General features: G+C 35.0%; 1 protein-coding gene across 7 annotated transcripts in view; it reads left to right on the forward strand.

The window, feature by feature from the left end:
• LOC104000514 (alpha-N-acetylglucosaminidase-like) overlaps positions 1-19,156 on the forward strand; it is a 71,440-nt gene that overhangs the window by 25,950 nt on the left and 26,334 nt on the right. For 4 of the 7 annotated variants that reach the window (XM_065137246.1, XM_065137242.1, XM_065137244.1 and 1 more), the window contains 3 exons: positions 1,094-1,175; positions 2,273-2,379; positions 3,290-3,374. The exons of 1 other annotated variant lie outside the window; for it this stretch is intronic. In XM_065137246.1, coding sequence (XP_064993318.1) covers positions 1,094-1,175; positions 2,273-2,379; positions 3,290-3,374 — 274 coding nt within the window. The remainder of the gene's footprint in view (positions 1-1,093; positions 1,176-2,272; positions 2,380-3,289; positions 3,375-19,156) is intronic. 2 more of the 7 variants (XM_065137245.1, XM_065137247.1) reach the window with 1 other exon arrangement.

Raw genomic sequence — 19,156 nt, forward strand, 5'->3', positions numbered from 1 at the left:
CTCTCATTAGCTCTCTCATTCTCACTCTCTTTCAGACTCTTTCTCACACTCTCGCTTGTGATTAAAGCTTCTAATCGATGATTTGTAGTAATTAAGCTATTGATTTAGATAAAAGAGGGATTCAAATTTGGGATCTGATGGAGTTCCTCTCTAATTTTAAGGTATTTAGCTTCTTTTTATGTTTTCTTTATTATTTCATATAATTAGAGGCATATCATTGCATATTTATAAAGATTAAAGATGGTTAAGGTCATTCTCTTGCGGTAGTCCCAATTAGGTCTACTGTCTTACATTTAGGCCAAAATTTGGGGCATTTAGACTTAATCACAGCCTTATACATTATTTATGGCTCATACACACAATATTCTTTGTTAAATACGATAAAATTGCCATTAATTTAGGATAAAAAACCTAAAAAGAGATTTTTTGAATTTATAAAAAATTTCAGTTTTTTTCTAAAATCGATATATCCCAATGTACGATATGCTGGTACCAATCGGTATGTACTGGTCTACCCATGACCAATACCATCAGTTAGCACGATACGATGGACCTAGCTTTTGTATGAGAAATCCTTTTTATATACATAATTTTTTATTTTTTAGAAAAAAGATTTAAGAGAAGAGTCCTCAATCCAATTAATGATTTATTATGCTGTATGAAAATAGGTGAACTGTTAAAATTGAGTCAAATTGTTTCAGCAATGGTCAGAGAAGGTCTTAATCTCGATGCGCCACCATCTTATTTGACATGCAGTTGTCTGTTCACTTTACTTTTTTAAACTGGACATTTGTTCTTCCTTCCCTACTTAATGGTAAAATGTTGTAGCAATTGTTATTAATTATCAGCCATTTTTGGGTCCTAAACATAGAGAATCATTGGAATTGTGCAGAAACAATTGAAGCTAGTTTATAATTTCGGTAAAGTTTCTTCTCGTGGTTACCTTATGCATTCATGTTGGGCCATTTATGAACTTGTTTATAAAAATATCATGACTTAATTTATAATGTGCCTTTGTATTGGTTTATATATTTTTCTTATTCTGCAGTTTAAAGTTTTCAATACTGTAAGTTTGCAACAATTTTACTTGCAGTTCTTCCTGCCTTTTCTGGGAATGTTCCTTCGGTGTTGAAATCCAAATTTCCTTCAGCTAAAATTACTCACCTTGGAAATTGGTATGATTTATGACCTAAATACTGTTTTACCTATTATCCGAGATATGGTTTTAGATTGCAATTTGATCATTGTTAATCTTCGTAATTTGAGAAGTACCATGTCATTCCTTTTTTTTGGTACAATGGCAGCTTGTCATTTTCTCTTTTTTTTTTTCCTATATGATCTTGATATTTATCAGACAGTATTTTGTTGGGTGTCTGCACTACTGTATCATTCATCTCCGTCCACTTTCTATGATGAACCTATTTATGTTGATGATGTATTAGATAAATCAAAATTTTGAAATGCTCTTTCTGCTTTTCTATGAAGTTGTTGTGATCAGTAATTAGATTGTTGCCTAAAATTGTGTAATCTAATGATCAACCTATGATCAATAAGCAGCTAGCCTAGACTTGCTAGCAAAATAATTAAACCTTTCAGATTTACCAAGTCTAAAAGAATATAAAGTTTTTGCTAACAGTTATTTATGCAAAACAAAACCAATGATGAATCATATAAAAGAAAACACTGGGTATTAATGCATTATCATTCCTTATTATTTGTATGATACGAAAGAAAAAATGTAAATATTGGTCTAATGTCAGTTTTTGTAACCAATAAATCTGATATGGTACCAGCACACTGGGTGATATACTGACCTGTACCTTTCAGTCTCATGATAAAAAATAAATAAAGACATTGGTACTGATCAATAAGATCTGGAATTGGTCCTCGGTCAGACTGATAATACTGGAGGTCTATATCAACTGTTATAACCAAAATTTTGTTCCATCTCTAATAGTAGTTTGGATCTTAAAGATTAATTTCTTCGCATTCAACCACTACTTCAGAAACTCAAGTAAAAGAACTGCTGTGAATGGATATAGATTATTTAAGAAACTATGTTATGAGAATTTTTAACCTTAAGTAAAATGTAATCTTTTCCTTGCAGTATGTCTTAATTGTCGTTTTTCTTCTAAGTAGGTTTCAATAATGCAACTTATGCATCTTTTTTTGTTTGCAGTGTTGTATCAGTTGCTTCATACAAAGAATTTTTGTTCATAACATTTTTGCATTTGATTGTAGGGTGATATTTTGTTTTCTTCTTTGGCTACAGGTTTACAGTTCATAGTGATCCAAGGTGGTGTTGTACATATCTTTTAGATGCAACTGATCCTTTGTTTATAGAAATTGGAAAGGCATTTATGGAACAACAACTTAAAGGTACTACTTTATATTCGTATCTTGATTGGTGGGATAGAAATATGGATGTTAGTCATCGATAATCTCAATAGTATAGACTTTGAGGGCCTTGTAAGCTTTAAAAAATTGTACCATGTAATTCTTTGCACTTGAATTAGGTTTGCGATGCTCTGTTTATCAGCATCATCATTTTTTTCATTTAGCAAAGCCTATATTTTTCTGTGTCAGTATCAATACTGTCAGAAAAATCTTCCATTTAAATAGCGTTTTAGTATGAATTCTGAAATATACACATTTGGTGTTAAGGAACTTCTCCTTTGTAGTTTTATCTAAAGATCAGCGTAAAATAAATGCTTTATCTTGACAGAATTAGTGTGGGGCTATCGCACCAATTCCATAATGCTTTTTTATCGTGGTTCTAATCACATTATTTTTATATATTAGGGAGATTATCAATACGATTTAAAAGTAGGTATTCACTAATCTATTTTGGCAGCGAGTAATTGGCACATCCTGGCATCTTATTGGCTTAAATAAGGTTTTTTTAATTTGTGCAACTGAGACGTTGTTTTCTTGGTTTGCTTGTTCTTTTGTTGGGTTGACTTGGTGTTAGTGATATTTTTTAGCTTACTCTTCATGTTGCTCTTTTACGTGAACTATTTCTTCCAGATTTGGCTGGATCTCTTTTTTCTATTCCATCTCATAAATGAAAGAGAAGTAGTCATTCACTTTTATTAAAATAATGTAAATTAGCAACTGTCAATTATTTAATATCTTTTCTGGTATACTTGCTTTTTCTTTTTCGTAAGGGTTGCATCCACCACTGTCATATTTTAATGTTTTCTGAGAAATTATGTACCCTTTCATGTCATCGCAGAAGATAATATTATAATCCATAAATTGATTAAATTTAATTGTGACCTTCCTCCAGTAATGCAACAAATTACTCATTTAAGATTTGAAACAATGTTCACTTATTCTGCAGAATATGGCAGGAGAAGTCACATATACAATTGGTACATTTCTCTTTCCATCTTCTGAGAAACCTTTATTCATGCTGCTAGTAATTTCTTTTATATGCAAGCTCTTATGTTAATTCCAAGGACTGAGCATATCCATGGGTAATGCAGATACTGCTAATACAATTCTTATAATCAAGCCTTACTAACAAAGAAAATATAACATAGCACAAATATTCCTACTGGAGAACTTAGTGTTAGCTCTTCAACAGCAGAAGTGGTCCTTTTCTTTACCAGGTGTTTTTTGTCTTCGTAACTTAATTTGATGTTATTCTTCTCATATATAAATATAAATAAATAAATAAATAAATATACAACGATTGAAATTTTGTATCGTATCGGAATTTCGAGATTTGCTCGATACGGTACAGTACTGTATACCAAGCGGTATATTTCGGTATATCGCTCGGTATATATATATATATATATATATATATATATATATATAAGAGGTAAACTACTCGGTATACCTCTCTTCTCCCCACGCGGGGCACCATCGCCGAGGCGATGTCACCTCTCTTCTCGGGCGACATCGTAGGAAAAAAAAAGTTTTGCGACGTCGCCTCTCTTGGGCAGCGTCGTAGAAAAAAAAAAAAATTTTTTTTGCGATGTTGCTGAGGTGACGTCGCAGAAAAAAAGAAATTTCGCTGAGGTATCGCCTCGCTTTGCCTCGCAATGTCGATACTCTTCTCCCCGTGCGCGGATGAGAAGTCACCGTAGATGAGGATAGCGACGTCGATCTCAGAGTCTCCTTTTTTTTCTTGTTTTTCCTATTTCTTTCTTCCCCTTTTGCCTCTTCTTCTCCCTCTTTCTTCTCCCTCGGTCACCGTCGACTCCCTCTTTCTTCTCCTTTGGTCACCGTCGATGATAATAGCCTTAATCGACACTACCGCTTGGTAAAGGATGGTCCGTGTACCGGTCTGTTGATGGACCGATACATACCGCCCAGTACCGGCGGTATCATTCGATGTTGCAAACCTTGTATATATATACATATATATATATATATATATATATATATATCTATATGTGTATATGTATATATCTATATATTAATATGTATATATATACACATATATCTCTGTATATATATGTATATGCATATATATACATATATACATATCGTGGGTTATGAGGTTGCATCTTTTTCCTGGATCCCTAAAACAGTCAGATTCTACTACAGAAATTAGGCTTTTCTTTTTCATATATACATATACATATATATATACATGTATATGTATATATGTATATATGGATATACATATATATACATATATATATACATATATACATATATACATATACATGTATATGTATATATATATGTATATATATGTATATACGTATATGTATATATGTATATGTGTATATGTATTTAAATACATATAATACATTTACACATATACATATATATATATATACATATATATATAAATATATGTATATACATACATATATATAAATATACATATATATATGTGTGTGTATATATATATATATATATATATATTATATGCAAGGTTCGTAATTTCGTACCGTACTAGAGTATCGAGTTCAGTTCGGTACGGTACGTTATGTTTATACATGTATACACATATATTTACACATATATACATATATACATATATATATACAAATATATATATATATACACATATATATACATATATATTTATATTTGTGTGTATATATATACATATTAATATGTATACATATGTGTGTGTGTATATATATGTATGCACATACATATATATTTACATATATATACATATACATAAACACACACACACACACACATATATATATATATATACACATATACACACACACACACACACACATATATATATATATATATATATATATATATATATATATATATATATATATATATATATATGTGTGTGTGTGTGTGTGTGTGTATATATATATGTACATATACATACATATATATCAATATAAATCACATTGATATATGTATGTGTATACACATACTTATACATACATACACTCACCTATATATCAATATAAATCACATTGATATATGTGATGAGTTATTTTTATGTAACCAAAGATGTTCTTGTTTGCAATATGCGTTGTAACCGACATTAGGGTGATCAAATTTATGTAACCAATCTTTTATAGATATAGAAAATTTCAAGGTTCAATTTCATACACTCACCTATATATCAATATAAATCACATTGATATATGTGATGCGTTATTTTTATGTAACCAAAGATGTTTTTGTTTGCAATATGAGTTGTAACCGACATTAGGGTGATCAAATTTATGTAACCAATCTTTTATAGATATAGAAAATTTCAAGGTCTTCAATTTCAAATAATTCCACCCAGTACGATCGGTACGTACCGGTTCGTCAACAAACCAGTACACGGACCGCCCGTTACTAGGCGATATATATATATATATATATATATTATAAAAGGTGATGTCGCGTCGCGTTTCCCTTCTCCAATGCGGGGCGACGTCGCCCCGCCTAGGGAGAAGAGAGGCAATATCGTCGAATTTTTATTTTGTTATATATACACACACACACACCGAACGGTATATCACTCGGTATACAGTATCGTACCGTACCGAGTGAATGTCGAAACTCTAGTACGGTACGATATTTCAATCTTTGGAAAATTTAGTAAGAAGCATAGGAGCATACATCATGTAACCAATCATTTTACATATAAAGGCTATCGGTGCTTTGTCATCATTTGATTTAAACTTAGTAGCTCTATTATAGATTCTCCTTTTGTCATTTTCATGAATAATTAATTACAATTGTAATGTATTATCTTTTCATTTGTTGCATGAAATAACAATTATAATTGTTTATTGTACTTACTTTTATATGCTTATTTTATAGTTTTTATTGTTCTTTTATCAAAATGTCTAGTTTTAAGAGGGAAAAAAATGCTCCTAGAAATCAATCAAATATTTGAAGAGTATGCTATAAAACTTGAAAACAATAGAAGTAAAATCATATGTAACTTATGTGAAAAGACCATCTCAGTTGGGATATGGTACAAGCAAGGTTCGTTGTATCGATCTGTACTAGTGTATCGATTATGCATCGATATGGTACACATATATACACATATATATACATACATACATATATAAAAAGTAATTTCTTGCTCGCGTTGGTACAAGAAACCGAGGTTTCCTTCTCCCCATGAAAAAAAGGGTGACGAGGCGATGTCGCCGCCTCATCGCCTCGTTTCTTCTGCCCATGTGGGGAGAAGAAATGTTGCCTCCACGATGCTCGGTTTTTTCTCCCCACGACGTCGTTGAGGCTTCTTCTCCCCGCACGGATGAGGAGTTATTGCCGATGATGCCGATGCCTCATCGCCTTAGATGAGGAGGAGGTAACATCTCATCTGCGGCGTCCGACGAGGGAGGGCTGCGATGGATCAGGATCATCGAGGGAGAGCGGCGTCGGATCTCTAGGTTCTCCCTTTTCTTCTCCCCCTTCTTTCTTCTACCTCAGCTAATACCACCCGATAGCAGGCGGCGACAGTCGAAATCGATCGTCATCGATTGATTTAGGGTGGTAGCAGAAACAGCCCCAATCGACGATATTGGCTGGTAGCGGTTGGTCAACGTACCAGTATGTACCACCCGGTACGGGCGGTATTATTCAAAATTAAAATCCTTGATGGTATGTATGGTACATGTATTGATACTGTAGTGATGCACGAGTACTAGTGCCAAGATCCGTATTGATATCATCGCTATGACCCTCGTATTCATCATAAAACTGTTCCTACGTAGCATGTATGTATTCTTCCTATTCCTTGGCTTTTTTTTGAATTGTATCATTGCTTACCTATTGTAGCTTATTTTTAAATAATTAACGGATCTTCGTTGAAATCTTTTTGCATTTTACAATATTGGGATAGCTATAGGTCAAATGTTGCTTCAACCGAGTGATTCCTCTATCCCGACCAGTGTAGTCACAATGTTCGCACCGCTAATGATGACGGTTGTTGTCCAAACAGTAGGCATGATCCTAAGCATTATCATATACCTATTCCTTTGGTGTAATGTTCCTATAAAAATTTATTAAATTAACAAGCTACGATTAGCCCTAATTTCCATCGAATTTAAAATAACAAGCTGTGATTATTTGTAATGAATCTCACCTTGCCATTATAAATATGTTAATCATCTTAATATTAGATTAAATACATAAAATTGACCCAATATTGGTTAAATTACAATGAAATCATCAACATTAATTTTACCTTCAAACTCTGGAATATCCAATCTTGGGTTGTATTTGTTCTTCCACTCGTTTTGGACATCATGTCTTGCTCGGAATCTTCTCGACTCCCTTGGATGAGGAGGTGTATTATTATCAGAAGTAAATTCATGGGCATCATTTTCATACTGGTTGTGTCTACTTTGAAGTTCTTCGATTATTTCATTTTTTTCTTGTAGACTACGCAGCAATCTTCGTAGTTGTAGCCTCAATGACTCAGCATCATCTTCATGGCAACCACCTTCACCAATTATATCTTTTTCATTCCGCCTTGCATTATCTCTAACCTTTAGCTCTGATACCAAACTGATACCGAGGGTGATGCAGAATAGGGTGATAAAGCAGAATAGATTTTGATAGAAAACCGATAGCAGAGCTATATTTGCTTGAATGAGTATTTTGATTAGAAAAGTCACTGTAGATGAGGAATGAACTCTCGAAGAAAAGTCGCAGTACAGTTGTATTTGCTAGAATGAGTGTTTTGGATAGAAAAAGAACGAACTCACGATAAAACTTAAATAAGATCGAAAAATAGCTCACAACCAAGTTAAAATCACAAAGGGATATAGAAAGTTCACCACCCTAAGGATTATAAACGAGGATATAGAACTGAAATAAAAAACTCAACACTTAAGGATGCATCCAAGAGATACAGTTTTTGTGAGTACTTCAAGAGAGCTTCTGCCATAATATTATCAGTTTTAAAAGTCCTTTCTAAGCTCTAAACACCAAAATAAGTACTAGTGCATGAAACAACCATTCATGCATAAGGAATTTCAAAAATTAAGTGTTTTACCACTGTAAACCAACTCCTTAAATGCATTCCTTGGTCATGAATAAAAGCACCATGAAACAACTTTATCTTTATGCAGGGAATATGCTGATGAGCTGTCATATTTGAGTGGGCTGAGTTTAAGATTATGAGGCAACATTGTTGGCTTAAAAAAATACCATTTCATCAGTAAGGTCCATATGATTAGATTGTAGCAAATTAGACAATCCCGTGTTAATGTTCGATTGGTTTTTTGCGCACCATCTCGAAAGTTTAAAATATTGGCCATTTACAAAAAAAATGTGACGGTTATAAAGTTTGCGCAAAGTCGAGGTTCGATCAGTTTTTTATGCAACGTCTCGATTTATTTGAAATATTGACCATTCCAAACATATTAGCTCTAGGGAAGTTGTTTAAGCTAAGTTTTGCCAAAAGACATGATGGTGATCAGGTTTGCAAAGAGTCAAGGTTCGATAGGGTTTTTGCCCTTCCTCTCAAAAATTTAAAATATTGACCATTCCCAATATATTTGCCTTCAGGAAGTCGTATATGCTGGGCTTCGTAAAAATACGTGGCAGTCATAAATTTTACACAAAGTCATGGTTTGATAGGTTCTTTGTTAACAATCTCAAAAATTCAAAAAATTAATCATTCCCAATGTATTTGCCCCAGGGAAGTCCTATGAGAATGGTTTCACGGAAAAACATGACGGTCATAAAGATTGCGGAAAGTCGTGGTTCAATTGGTATTTTACGCACCATCTTCAAATTATAAAATATTGACTATTCCTAACATATTAGCCTTAAGGAAGTTGTATAAGCTTAGTTTTGCAAAAAAAATGTGAAGGTTATAAACTTTGCGCAAAGTTGAGGTTCGAATGATTTTTTTCGCACTATCTCGAAAAGTTAAAATATTGACCATTCCCAACATATTAGCTCAAGAAAATTTGTACAAGCCAAGTAGGTAGCCCTAGGGAGAAGCAACCATTACCCCTGCCCTAAGTCGCCCTCGCACTAGCCATTGAGGGCACGGGAGTATGTGCTGCCCGTGAGGTGCCCTTTGCCCTTAGTCGCTTCTCGTCGCCTATTGTAAGGGTCGCCTCCCGGCCTCTTCTCTGGCAGAGAACTATCGATCATTGGGATATTAGCCTTGGGGAAGTTGTATAAGCTTGGATTCACGGAAAAAATATGACCGTCAGAAAGTTTCTGCAAAGTCGAGGTTCGATTGGTTTTTTGTGCACCATCTCGAATATTTAAAATATTGACCATTCCTAACATATTTGCCTAAAGGAATTTGTATAAGCTTAGTTTCGCAAAAAAAAAATAACTGTCATAAAGATCGCCCAAAGTTGAGATTCAATTGTTTTCTTATGGACCCTCTAAAAAATTTACAATATTGACCATTCCTCATATATTAGCTTTCGAGAAGTTGTATAAGCTTACTTTCGTAAGAAAACATGGTCGTCATAAAGTTTGTGCAAAGTCGGGGTTTGATCGGTTTTTTGCGTAGTCTCAAAAATTCAAAAAATTGATCATTATCAACTTATTTGCCCTAGCGAAGTCGTTTGTGCATGGTTTCACAAAAAATTATGTAAGTCATAAAGTTTGCACAAAGTTAAGGTTCAATTGGTTTCTGCGCCCCATCTCAAAAATTCAAAATGTTGACCATTCCCAGCATATTAGCATTATAGAAGTTGTATGAGCCTAGTTTCGTAAAAAAACATTACGATCATAAAGTGTGTGCAAAGTCAAGGTTCGGTAGGTTTTTTTAGCTCCATCTCAAAAATTTAAAATATTGATCATGCATAATGTATTAGACTTATGGAAGTTGTATAAGTCAGTTTTCGCAAAAAAAATAATGGTCATAACATTTGTGTAAAGTCGAGGTTCGAATAGTTTTTACGCACCATCTTGAAAATTCAAAATATTAACCATTCTTAACATATTAGCCCTAAGGAAGTTGTATAAGCTTGGTTTTAGAGACAAACTTACAATCATAAATTTTGCGTAAAGTTGATGTTGGATCGGTTTTCTACGCACCGTCTCGAAAATTCAAAAAATTGATCATTCCAAACATATTTGTCCATGAGTTGTTGTACGAGCATAGTTTAAAAAAAAAAACGTGGTATTTATTAAGTGTTTGCAATGTCGAGATTCGATCGGTTTTTTGCACACCATCTTAAAAATTCAAAAAATTGATCACTCCAAACATATTTTCCCTACGGTAGTCTGTATAAGTATAGTTTTGTAAAAATCGTGACAGTCATAAACTTTGCAAAAAATCGAAGTTCGATTGGTTTTTTGTGCACCATCTCGAAAATTCAAAATATTGACCATTCCCAATATATTAGCTCCATGGAAGTTGTTTAAGCTTGGTTTTGTAAAAAAATGTGACGGTTATAAAGTTTGCGCAAAGTCAAGGTTCGATCAGTTTTTTGTGCACCGTCTCGAATATTTGAAATATTGACCATTCCAAACATATTACCTGTAGGGAAGTTGTTTAAATTGGGTTTTGCTATAAGACGTGACGGTCATAGGTTTGCAAAGCTTCAAGGTTCGATCGGTTTTTTGTGCTCCCTCTAAAAAATTTAAAATATTGACTATTCCCAATATATTTGCCTCCGTGAAATCGTATAAGTTGGGCTTTGTAAAAAAACGTGGTAGCCATGAATTTTGCGCAAAGTCAAGGTTTGATAGGTTTTAGAAACAAACTTATAGTTATAAATTTTGCATAAAGTTGATGTTGGATCGGTTTTCTACGCACCGTCTTGAAAATTCAAAAAATTGATCATTCCAAATATATTTGTCTATAAGCTGTCGTACAAGCATAGTTTCAGAAAATAAACGTGATAGTTATAAAGTTTTTGCAATGTCGAGGTTCGATCGATTTTTTACGCACCGTCTCAAAAATTCAAAAAATTGATTACTCCCAACATATTTGCACTAGGGTAGTCAGTATAAGCATAGTTCCGGAAAAAAACGTGACAGTCATAAACTTTACGGAATATCGAAGTTTGATTGGTCGAAAATTCAAAATATTGACCATTCCCAATATATTAGCTCCATGGAAGTTGGTTTAGCTTGGTTTTGCAAAAAAAATGTGACAGTGATAAAGTTTGTGCAAAGCCGAGGTTCGATCAGTTTTTTGTGCACCGACTCAAATATTCGAAATGTTGACCATTCTAAACGTATTCGAAATATTCGAAATGTTGACCATTCTAAAAATATCATCAGGTTTGCAAAGCTTCAAGGTTCGATCGGTTTTTTGTGCTCCCTCTTAAAAATTTAAAATACTGACCATTCCCAGTTTATTTGCCTTGGGAAGTCGTATATGCTGGGCTTCGTAAGAAAACGTGGCAGTCATGAATTTTACGTAAAGTCAAGGTTTGATAAGTTCTTTGTTCACCATCTAAAAAATTCAAAAAATTGATCATTCCCAACATATTTACGCTAGGAAAATCCTATTAGAATGGTTTCATGGAAAAACATGATGGTCATAAAGCTTGCACAAAGTCGAGGTTCAATCGATTTTTTATGCATTGTCTCCAAATTTTACTGACCATTCCTAACATATTAGTCATAGGGAAGTTGTATAAGTCTGGTTTCGTAAAAAAAATATGACGGTTATAAAGTTTACGCAAAGTTGAGGTTCGAATGATTTTTTGCGCACCATCTCGAAATATCAAAATATTGACCATTCCCAACATATTAGCCCAAGAAAATTTGTATGAGCCAAGTAGGTAGCTCTAGGGAGAAGCAACCATCGCCCCTGCCCCAGGTCGCCCTCGCAATAGCCATTGAGGGTACAGGAGTGCGTGCTGCCCGCGAGGTGCCCTTGCCCTAGTCGTTTCTCGTTGCCTATCACAAGGGTCACCTCCTTGCCTCTTCTCTGGTGGAGAACTATTGATCATTAGGATATTAGCCCTAGGGAAGTTGTATAAGCCTGGATTCACGAAAAAAATATGACGGTTATAAAGACTGCCCAAAGCCGAGATTCGATTAGTTTTTTGTGCACTATCTCGAAAATTTAAAATATTGACCATTCCCAACACATTTATCCAAGGGAAGTTTTATAAGCTTAGTTTCGCAAAAACAAATGACGGTTATAAAGACTGCTCAAAGCCGAGATTCGATTGTTTTCTAGTGGACTCTCTAAAAAATTTACAATATTGACCATTCCACATATATTAGCTTTTGGGAAGTTGTATAAGCTTAGTTTTACACGAAAACATGGTCGTTATAAAGTTTGTGGAAAGTCGGGGTCTGATCGGTTTTTTATGCAATCTCAAAAATGCAAAAAATTGATCATTATCAATTTATTTGCCTTGGCGAAGTCGTTTGTGCATGGTTTCAGAAAAAATTATGTCAGTCATAAAGTTTGCGCAAAGTAAAGGTTCAATTGGTTTTCTACGCACCATCTCAAAAATTCAAAATATTGATCATTCCCTACATATTAGCATTATAGAAGTTGTAAGGGCCTGGTTTCGCAAAAAAACAAGACAATCATAAAGTTTGTGCAAAGTCGAGGTTCGATCTTTTTTTTTTAGCACAATCTCAAAAATTCAAAATATTAATAATGCCCAACATATTAGACCTATGGAAGTTGTATAAGCCAATTTTCGTAAAAAAAGTAACGGTCATAAAGTTACGCAAAGTCGAGGTTCGAACAGTTTTTGTGCATCATCTTGAAAATTCAAAATACCCAAGACAGTTTTTGTGTATAAGCTTGGTTTTATAAACAAACTTACAGTCATAAATTTTGCATAAAGTCGATGTTGGATCAGTTTTCTATGCACCGTCTCGAAAATTCAAAAAATTGATCATTCCAAACATATTTGTCCATGAGATGTCGAGCTAGCATAGTTTCAAAAAAAAAAAAACATGATAGTTTTAAAGTTTTTGCAATGTTGAGGTTCGATCAGTTTCTACGCACCATATCAAAAATTCAAAAAATTAATCACTCTCAACATATTTACCCTAGGTTAGTAAGTATAAGCATAGTTTCGGAAAAAGCATGACATTCATAAATTTTGCAGAAAATAGAAGTTCGATTGGTTTTTTGCGGACCATCTAGAAAATTCAAAATATTGACCATTCCAAACATATTAGCTCCATGGAAGTTGTTTAAGCTTGGTTTTGCAAAAAAAATATGATAGTTATAAAGTTTGCGCAAAGTCGAGGTTCGATAATTTTTTGTGCACCATCTCGAATATTCGAAATATTGATCATTCCAAACATATTAGCTCTAGGGAAGTTGTTTAAGCTAAGTTTTACCAAAAGATATGACGGTCATCAGGTTTGAAAAGCATCAAGGTTCGATCGGTTTTTTGTGCTCCCTATCAAAAATTCAAAATATTGACCATTCCCAATATATTTGCCTTCGAGAAGTCGTATATGATGGGCTTCGTAAAAAAACACGGTAGTCATAAATTTTGCGCAAATCAAGGTTCGATAGGTTCTTTGTGCACCATCTCAAAAATTCAAAAAATTGATCATTCCCAACATATTTGCCCTACGGATGTTCTATGAGAATGGTTTCGCAAAAAAAAAGACAATCATAAAGTTTGTGTAAAGTCGTGGTTCGGTCGAATTTTTAAGCACCATCTCAAAAATTTAAAATATTGATTATGCTCAACATATTAGACCTTATGAAAGTTGTATAAGCCAGTTTTCGCAAAAAAAGTAACGGTCATAAAATTTTCGTTTACAAAGTTTGCACAAAGTCGAGGTTCGATTAGTTTTTTGTGCATCGTCTCGAATATTCGAAATATTGACCATTCAAAACATACTAACTCTAGGGAAGTTGTTTAAGCTGGGTTTTGCCAAAAGATTATTGTATCTGGGATTTTGATAATGAAATCAATTGATAGTGTTTATGATATTGATTTGCGTTTTGAGTGACGCAAGAAGCTTCGATCAAGGAGAGACAATTAAAGTAGGAAGAATCATGTTGGGCCAGAGAGAAACATGTCAGAAGATTGGATGTCGAACCGAAGGATCGGTTGACATATCGATAGAAAGCTTCGAGCCATGAGTTCGGGCATCGGACCAAGAAGAGCGGAATTTGTACCAACAAAATTGGAGTTGCGGAGGTCAATTGGCCGATTGGACAAAAGGCCATAAGAGAGGATGATGCATCGAAGAATCGGACGAAGCGTCGATAAACCAATAACATGCCGGACAATATGATTCAAGCTTTATAATAATTATCTAGATCAAAGTAGGTTTTATTTGTGCAGGATTAACTACGATAGTGATCAAGGCATAAAGCAAAATAAAGTATCGGAGTCAAGAACGAGATTTCGTTAGGAGTTCGAGAGTTCGTAGGAAGTTCGAACGTTCGTCGGAAGTTCTGCCGGAATTGATAGAGAAGTCCAGGAGCTTGCGAAAGAAGCTCATCGGAACTTGCCAAGAAGATCGTCATGAAGTCCATGAGCTTGCTGGGAGTCCGCTGGAATATTACCGAGAGATCATCGGAAGTTCGCCGGAAGATCGCCGGAAGCTTGTCGAAAGAAACCTAGACTAATTGGATCTGATATGCTTAGTGTATGCCTTAAATGTCGAAAGAAACCAAGTTTGGCTTGTGTTGGGCCAAGTGAAAGGCTAAATAGTGACCCAACGGGTGAAACCGTCGTGGCACAGTCTCCGAGACTCGGTGGTACCACCCAGACATAGTCTTCCAAGCGGTAGTATCGCCAGATTAGGCGATGGTACCACCTAGTGTTAGTGTTGCAGGCGGTGGTACCGCCTAGCACAGGCAGTGGTACCGTCGGTACCCGGGAAACCCGGGATGAGATATTTTTAGGCTCAAAGTTTGAATCCACTTGAGGCCTATAAATACCTCTCTCATCCCTAGTTAACATACACAAGCACAAAGAGTTTAAAAGTGAGAAAATGTTGTAGTAATCACTTGAGAAAAACCCTCCTATAGTTCTAACTTTAGAATTCTGTTTAGGGAGGAGGGTGTGCTTGTAAAGGCTGTCTCCTAAACCAGTGAAAAGGAGAATAGGGGTGTAAAAGGGTAGTTGATCTTTGCTTATTGAAAGATCGGTAGTGGAAGCCGGTGGCCTCGATAGAAGAGGAATCTGGAGTGGATGTAGGTCACGATGATCGAACCACTATAAAAATCTTGTTTGTATTTCGTTTTGAGTAATTTACCTTTACTGCAAACTGCTTTACCTTCTTATTGCTTTCACTACGCTCCTATACGCTTTCAAGTTAATATCTTTACGAAACGGTTTTCATCAGAATTGGGTTTAAACGAAACGAAGGTTTTTGAAATGGGTAATTTTTCCGCTGCACTAATTCACCCCCCCCCCCCCCCCACCCCTCTTAGTGCCTACTCAATCCTAACAAAGATGTGACGGTCATCAGATTTGCAAAGAGTCAAGGTTCGATCAGTTTTTTGTTTTCACTTTCAAAATTTTAAAATATTGACCATTCCCAATATATTTGCTTTCGGGAAGTCGTAAATACTAGGCTTCGTAAAAAAACATGGCAGTTATAAATTTTGCACAAAGTCAAGGTTTGATAGGTTCTTTGTCCACTATCTCAAAAATTCAAAAAATTGATCATTCCCAACTTATTTGCCATAGGGAAATCCTATGAGAATGGTTTTACGGAAAAACATAACGGTCATAAAGATTGTGCAAAGTCGAGGTTCAATCGGTTTTTTATATACCATCTCTAAATTTTATTGACCATTCCCAACATATTAACCTTAGGGTAGTTATATAAGCTTGGTTTCGTAAAAAAAATGTGACGGTTATAAAGTTTGCGCAAAGTTGAGGTTTGAATGATTTTTTGCGCACATCTCAAAAAGTCAATATATTGACCATTCCCAACATATTAGCCCAAGAAAATTTGTACGAGCCAAGTAGGTAGCCCTAGGAAGAAGCAACCATCGCCCATGCCCCAAGTCGCCCTCACACTCGCCATTGAGGGCACGGGAGTGTGTGCTACCCGCGAGGTGCCCTTGTTCTTAGTCGCTTCTCGCCGCCTATCGCAAGGGTCGCCTCCCTACCTCTTTTCTAGCAGAGAACTATCGATCATTAGGATATTAGCCCTAGGGAAGTTGTATAAGCCTGGATTCAAGAAAAAAATAAGACGGTTATAAAGTTTATGCAAAGGCGAGGTTCGATTGGTTTGTTGTGCACCATCTCAAAAATTTAAAATATTGACCATTCCCAACACATTTGCCCAAGGGAAGTTGTATAAGCTTAGTTTTGCAAAAAAAAATGACGCTCATAAAGTTTTTCTAAAGCCAAGATTCGATTGTTTTCTTGTGGGCCCTCTAAAAAATTTATAATATTGACCATTCCCCTTATATTTGCTTTCGGAAAGTTGTATAAGCTTAGTTTCACAAGAAAACATGGTCGTCATAAAATTTGTACAAAGTCGGGGTTTAATCGATTTTTTGCGCAGTCTCGAAATTCAAAAAATTGATGATTATCAACTTATTTGCCCTGGCATAGTCGGTTGTGCATGGTTTCACAAAAACTTATGTAAATAAAGTTTGCGCAAAGTCAAGGTTCAATAGGTTTTTTGCGCACCATCTTAAAAATTCAAAATTTTGACCATTCCCTGTATATTAGCATTATGGAAGTTGTATGAGCCTGGTTTCACAAAAAAACTTACGATCATAAAGTTTGCGTAAAGTCTAGGTTCGATCAGTTTTTTTAGCACCATCTCAAAAATTCAAAATATTGATCATGCCTAACATATTAGACCTATGGAAGTTGTATAAGCAAGTTTTCGCAAAAAAAAGTAACGGTCATAAAGTTTGCGCAAAGTCAAGGTTCAAATAGTTTTTACGCATAATCTTGAAAATTCAGAATATTAACCATTTTCAACATATTAGACCTAAGGAAGTTGTATAAGCTTGGTTTCAGAAACAAACTTACAATCATAAATTTTGCATAAAGTCAATGTTGGAACGGTTTTTTACGCACTGTCTCGAAAATTCAAAAAATTGATCATTCCAAACATATTTGTCTATGGGATATCGTACGAGCATAGCTAAAAAAAAAAAACGTGATAGTTATAAAGTTTTTGCAATGTCAAGGTTCGATCGTTTTTTTGCGCACCGTGCCACGAGAGTATCTAATTTACTACAATCTGATCATATGGATCTTGCTAATGATATGGGATTTTTTTCAGCCAACAATGTTGCCTCACAATCTTAAACTCAGCCCACTCAAATATGACAGCTCATCAGTATATTCCCTACACAAAGTTAAAACTGTTTCAAGGTGCTTTTCTTCATGACCAAGGAATGCATTAAAGGAGTTGGTTAGCAGTTGTAAAACACTTAATTTCGAAATTCCCTATACATGAAGGGTTGTTTCATGCATTAGTACTTATTTTTGTGTTTAGGGCTTAGAAAGGACTTTAGAAATTAATAATATTTTGGCAGAAGCTCTCTCGGAATACTCCCTTAAACTCTGTATCTCTTGGATGCATCCTTGAGTGGTGAGTCTTTTGTTTTCATTTTTGTATTCGCGTTTATAATCCTTGGGGTGGTGAACTTTCTGTATCCCTTTGTGATTTTAATTTGGTGGTGAGCTATTTTTCGATCTTATTTAAGTTTTACAGTGAGTTCGTGCCTTTTCTATTCAAAACACTCATTCCAGCAAATACAACTGTACTGCGACTTTTCTTCGAGAGTTCATTCCTTGTTTATTGTGACTTTTCTTTTCGAAATTCTCATTCTAGCAAATACAGCTCTACTATCGATTTTTTGTCAAAATCTATTCAACTTTATCCCCCCATTCTGCATCACCCCCGGTATTAGTTTGGTATCAGAGCTAAAGTTTAGAGATCATTATAAGGCGGAATGGAAAAGATATAGTTGGAGAAGGTAGTTGCCATGAAGATGATACTGAGTCATTGAGGCTGCAGCTACGAAGATTGCTGCGTAGTCTACAAGAAAAAATAAAATAATCGAAGAACTTCAAAGTAAACACAACCAGCTTGAAAATGATGTTCATGAATTTACTTCTATTGATGATATATCTCCTCATCAAAGGGAGTTGAGAAGATTTCGGGCAAGACATAGAGTCCAAGATGAGTGGCAGAACAAATACAACCCAAGATTGGATATTCCAAAGTTTGAAGGTAAAATTAATGTTAATGATTTATTGATTGACTTAATATAGTGGAAAGAATTTTTGATTTTCATGAACCACTAGAACAAAGGAAGGTAAAACTTGTGGCACTTAAACTTAGACGGAATGCATCTTTTTGGTGGAAAAATCTAAAGAAACAGAACGTTATGTCACGTACAAACTTCTAAATAGGATGTTTGATGTAATGCAACTGTTCAGAGCTTGTAAAGTCTGTTTGTAATTTATATTGTCTATGAAGTGTTTCCTGGAATGTTTGCTTGTGGATCCCGAGTGAGACGTTCTCTCTAACATGTTTTCTCTTTTGTGGGTCCTGAGGGACCATGGGAGGCTTCGGGGAAGCTGACTTTTGCGGACGGACACGCAAGGGTGCCGCACGACTTAGGCAAAACCAGCTAAGTCCGTGACAGATGGTATCAGAGCGGGATAAGCACTTATTGAAACACTTAGCATGCAAACGTGGGGGACCTAGCTGGGCTGCGTTGAGGGCAATCAGCATACGTACGATCGTTTGGGGGAAAACGAGCATAGAGATATAAGGAAATGGAGTCGCTCGGAGGAGTGAGCATCTGAGATTGGCATTCAGAGGAATGGCCAACCCTTCG

The sequence above is a fragment of the Musa acuminata genome, chromosome BXJ3-1 (genome assembly GCF_036884655.1).
Source record: "Musa acuminata AAA Group cultivar baxijiao chromosome BXJ3-1, Cavendish_Baxijiao_AAA, whole genome shotgun sequence".
Lineage (NCBI taxonomy): Eukaryota > Viridiplantae > Streptophyta > Magnoliopsida > Zingiberales > Musaceae > Musa > Musa acuminata.